The 4411-nt window shown below is 63.5% G+C and overlaps 1 protein-coding gene across 1 annotated transcript; it reads left to right on the forward strand.

The window, feature by feature from the left end:
• Positions 1 to 1804: 1804 nt before the first annotated feature.
• SOCS1 (suppressor of cytokine signaling 1) lies at positions 1805 to 3490 on the forward strand. The gene is made up of 2 exons (XM_030798512.1): positions 1805 to 1828; positions 2015 to 3490. Exon 2 carries the CDS (start codon positions 2429 to 2431, stop codon positions 3053 to 3055), a length of 627 nt encoding a protein of 208 aa, XP_030654372.1. The 5' UTR covers positions 1805 to 1828; positions 2015 to 2428; the 3' UTR covers positions 3056 to 3490.
• Positions 3491 to 4411: the final 921 nt, after the last annotated feature.

Below are 4411 nucleotides of genomic sequence, written 5' to 3' on the forward strand. Positions count from 1 at the left end.
AACCATGGCAGAGAGGTTAATTACATGCTCAAGGTCACAAGAATAGAAAGGTGCAGAGTTGGAACTGGGTCTCCTTGTATTCCATCAGCCGCCACAGAGTGTGGCCCCCAGCAGATGTTCAGTGGACATCTCTCGAATGACCACACACCTGACCTCTGGTGCAGGCAAGGTTCTGCATCTTCGCTCAGCCCGTCCCGCATGCGCATGCACACACACGCACAACCTAGACCACACCAATGACCACCACCAGCCCTGGCCACATGCAGATTCAGGGCACTGATGGGGTGCTAAGCCGGGCTGATTCTGGGCCACCCCGTGTTCAGGAGGTGAATAAGGACGTACGCTCTGCCTGGGGAAGGAGGCATGGTGGGGCCAGGGAGGCGGGAAGGACCAGGCACCAGGGCTTCCAGGGGAGAAGCCGTCTGGGCTGCCTCCTGAGAGCTGTCTGTAGAGGGCAGTGTGTCCCAGTGTGAGGCCAGTCACCAAGTCCCCAGCCTAGCCAGGATTTTATGTGGCCCCTTGTGATGCTGAGGCTCCTCACATGCCTTCATTCAAAAATACACGGAGCAGCCAGGCACCTACTCCATGGCCTTGCACGACAATCGGAATCACTAAATCACAAACACGTGTGCAAATTACAGCCCTGACCACCGACCGCTCACCATCCCAAGCCGCGGCCGTGTGTGTGGTGGGAAGGCAGTCTTTGAAGGGCAGATGCTTGACAGGGCAGTAGGAGGGGGAAATCTATAAGGAAGGGGTCGGGGGAGAGGAGGGCTAGGAAACCAGGTTTGGGGATTCATCACGTCTGAGAATGCACCATTTTTTCAATGGGCTCCAATTTGATGTCGTCCAGCTGCTCCTCTCCCCAAAATGAAGACGGGGAAGGCGGGATCCAGGTCCAGAGCTCCCAAACTGCAAGCCATTGCCAATCCCAGCCTCTCCCCGGCCTCAGTTTCTTCGCAGCCGGGTAGTGGGAGCGCAGGGAGGGCAGTCAGGGCCACCAGGGACCTTGCCCGGCCCCGCCCAGTTTCCGAGGAACTGGGCCCGGGTGGAGGCGCCCGCGCCGCCAGGGGTTCCTCTGAAGCCTGTGGTCAGGCCGCCGCTTCCCAGGAAGCCCGAGACAAGACCAGAGACCGCGGCAGGCCGGGGCTTCGGAACAGGAGGGCGGGCGACTGAGGGAGTCGACGGCGGGTGGAGCAGGGGCTAGGAGGGGGTCTAGGGGTGGGGTCAGGCTCAGGGTTGGGGACACCTTCTGTGGCCTTCTTGGAGGGAATCTGGCTGCAGGGGAGGAGAGGACAGGGCTCTGCCCCCGGCGGGTGTGGAGACACATGGGGCGGAGGAGGGTGTGTCAGGGCGCGTCCCAAGAGGGCCTGGCGGCAGAAAGTGGAACCCGAGGTGGCGGGTCAAAAGCGGGGTCGCCAAGTCCGAAGGAGGCGTCCGAGAAGTGGCCGGAAGGCGCAGCGTCGGGGCCAGAGCCCCTCGAGGGGCGGGTGCTGGGGCAGGAGCGAACAGGAGGGCAGAGGGCCCCGCGGGAGGGTCCAGAGGAGAGGGCAACAGGGCCGCAGCCGTCCTCGCCGGACGCCACCGCGGAAAAAGAAACCGAAAGTGGATCTGGGGGCGGGGCCGGCAGGGGGCGGGGCCTCCCGCCGTCGCTGGCCCCGCCTCCGAGCCGGTTTAAAAGACTGGCGCAGGGGCGGGCGCCGAGCAGAGCGAGCTGCGGCCGTGGCAGCTGCACGGCTCCTGGTCCCGGAGCATGCGCGAGAGCCGCCCCGGAGCGCCCCGGAGCCCCCCGCCGCCCCGCCCGCGGCGCCCCGCGCCCCGCCGCCAGGTGAGCCGGGCCCTGGGCGAGGAGGCGAGAGGGAGGAGGGAGGGCAGTCCAGGGCAGCCGAGAGTCGGGCGGGCCTCGGGGGCTGCAGGATGGGGTCGCGGCCGCCATGCCCCGGCCCCCGCCGGCCCCACCTAGGCCGCCCCCCGCGCGCGGGGCTCCCGCAAAACAGCCTTTCTCCGGCCCTAGCCCAAATCGCCCGGACCAGGCGCGGATCCCAGCTTGGCCAGCAGGCGGCGGGCGCGGGGCGGCGAGCCGGGGCCGGACGGCTGGAGCCAGAGCCGGCTGCTCTCCACGCCCCCCTCTCGGTGCTGCCCGGAGGCCGCACTCCGCCTCCACCGAGCCCCCACCCGCCGGGAAGAGCTCCGCGGAATACAGAGCCCATTTTCTAGCTGTGCCCACTGAGGCTGAACGGATCCGCGCGTACTTGGTGCTCCGCGCTCACCCCGCCTAGGGCCGGGTCCGCCAGGAGCGCCGCCTCTGGAGTTGTCCTGCGGGCGCTCACCTGCCCGGCCCCGCAGCGCCCCAGCTCACCGCCTTGTCTCCCCCGCAGCGCACCCCCGGACGCTATGGCCCACCCCTCCGGCTGGCCCCTCCTGTAGGATGGTAGCACACAACCAGGTGGCAGCCGACAATGCAGTCTCCACAGCAGCAGAGCCCCGACGGCGGCCAGAGCCTTCCTCCTCCTCGCCCGCGGGCCCCGCGCGCCCGCGGCCGTGCCCCGCGGTCCCGGCCCCGGCCCCCGGCGACACGCACTTCCGCACGTTCCGTTCGCACGCCGATTACCGGCGCATCACGCGCGCCAGCGCACTCCTGGACGCCTGCGGATTCTACTGGGGGCCCCTGAGCGTGCACGGGGCGCACGAGCGGCTGCGCGCCGAGCCCGTGGGCACCTTCCTGGTGCGCGACAGCCGCCAGCGGAACTGCTTCTTCGCCCTTAGCGTGAAGATGGCCTCGGGCCCCACGAGCATCCGCGTGCACTTTCAGGCCGGCCGCTTTCACCTGGACGGCAGCCGCGAGAGCTTCGACTGCCTCTTCGAGCTGCTGGAGCACTACGTGGCGGCGCCGCGCCGCATGCTGGGGGCCCCGCTGCGCCAGCGCCGCGTGCGGCCGCTGCAGGAGCTGTGCCGCCAGCGCATCGTGGCCACCGTGGGCCGCGAGAACCTGGCTCGCATCCCCCTCAACCCCGTCCTCCGCGACTACCTGACCTCCTTCCCCTTCCAGATTTGACCGGCAGCGCCCGCCATGCACGCAGCATTAACTGGGGTGCCGTGTTATTTTATTACTTGCCTGGAACCATGTGGGTACCCTCCCGCGCCTGGGTTGGAGGGAGCGGGTGGGTGTAGGGGCGAGGCGCCTCCCGCCCTCGGCTGCAGACGAGGCCTCAGACCCCTTCTCACCTCTTGAGGGGGTCCTCCCCCTCCTGGTGTTTCCTCTGGGTCCCCCTGGTTGTTGTAGCAGCTTAACTTAACTGTATCTGGGGCCAGGACCTGAACTCGCACCTCCTACCTCTTCATGTTTACATATACCCAGTATCTTTGCACAAACCAGGGGTTGGGGGAGGGTCTCTGGCTTTATTTTTCTGCTGTGCAGAATCCTATTTTATATTTTTTAAAGCCAGTTTAGGTAATAAACTTTATTATGAAAGTTTTTAAAAAAAAAAAAAAAAAAAAGGTTTCTAGAGAGTCTGCTTTGGCCAAAAGTTTAACTTGGTTCTGAACAGGCCCAGGGGAGAGAGGGTCCTAAGGCTGACCTGCTGGGCTGCAGGTGGTGTACGGGGCCTGCTCTGTTGGTTGGGCATCCCTCACGGTTCCACCCACAACTCTCCAGAGAGAGAAACGGTTGGTCTAGTTTGGGCGTGTGTCTGGTAAGACAGCAGCTCGCGTTTGAGCACTTTGTGTGTGCCAGCCCCAATTCTGTGCTTGCCATGCTTAAATTTACTTAATCCTATATAGAGAGGCACAACCCTGTGAGGCACGGGCTCTTATTTCCATTCTACAGAAGGGAAAACTGAGTAAATCTGCCCGTGGCCACTCCTGTCAGAGACAACACTTGGGCCTTTTTTTGGCTGTCCACTAAGCATCTGCTTGAAATGGATAACAGAGAGGAAACTTTTTTGGTTCTATGACCACAACAGCTTCCAGGAAGAGGGTGGGGGTGGGGGCTTAGTGAGTTTTTGGACAGTGTAGTGGCACATACTGAACCAGCATCAAGGGATACTCATTTCAGATGAGATGGGGGATACAGAGCTGGGTCTAGCTTCCTCCTCCTTACCCTGTTCTGTCTTGTGTACTTTTTGGTGAACACACGACTTGGAGCCAGAAGGAGGCTGTGTGGTCTGGGTGGGAGGTTGCTGCTGGCGGCTAGGGCAATTCCCCTTGCCTCCCTGGGCCTCCACCTTTCTAAGGGCAACTTTCTGCGCATCATAGAGGAGGTTGATGTTCTCAGGAGCCAGGGAAGGGAAGGGTGGCTCCAGGACGTTTGTGGGGCTGGCCCACAGCACCAGAAAGTGCCCAGGACCTGGGTTTCTGGCAACTTCTGTATCTTTGGCCAGCCTGACACATGGGCCATGCTGGTAACTTGAGG

This window comes from Nomascus leucogenys, chromosome 18 (assembly GCF_006542625.1).
Source record: "Nomascus leucogenys isolate Asia chromosome 18, Asia_NLE_v1, whole genome shotgun sequence".
Classification (NCBI taxonomy): Eukaryota; Metazoa; Chordata; class Mammalia; order Primates; family Hylobatidae; genus Nomascus; species Nomascus leucogenys.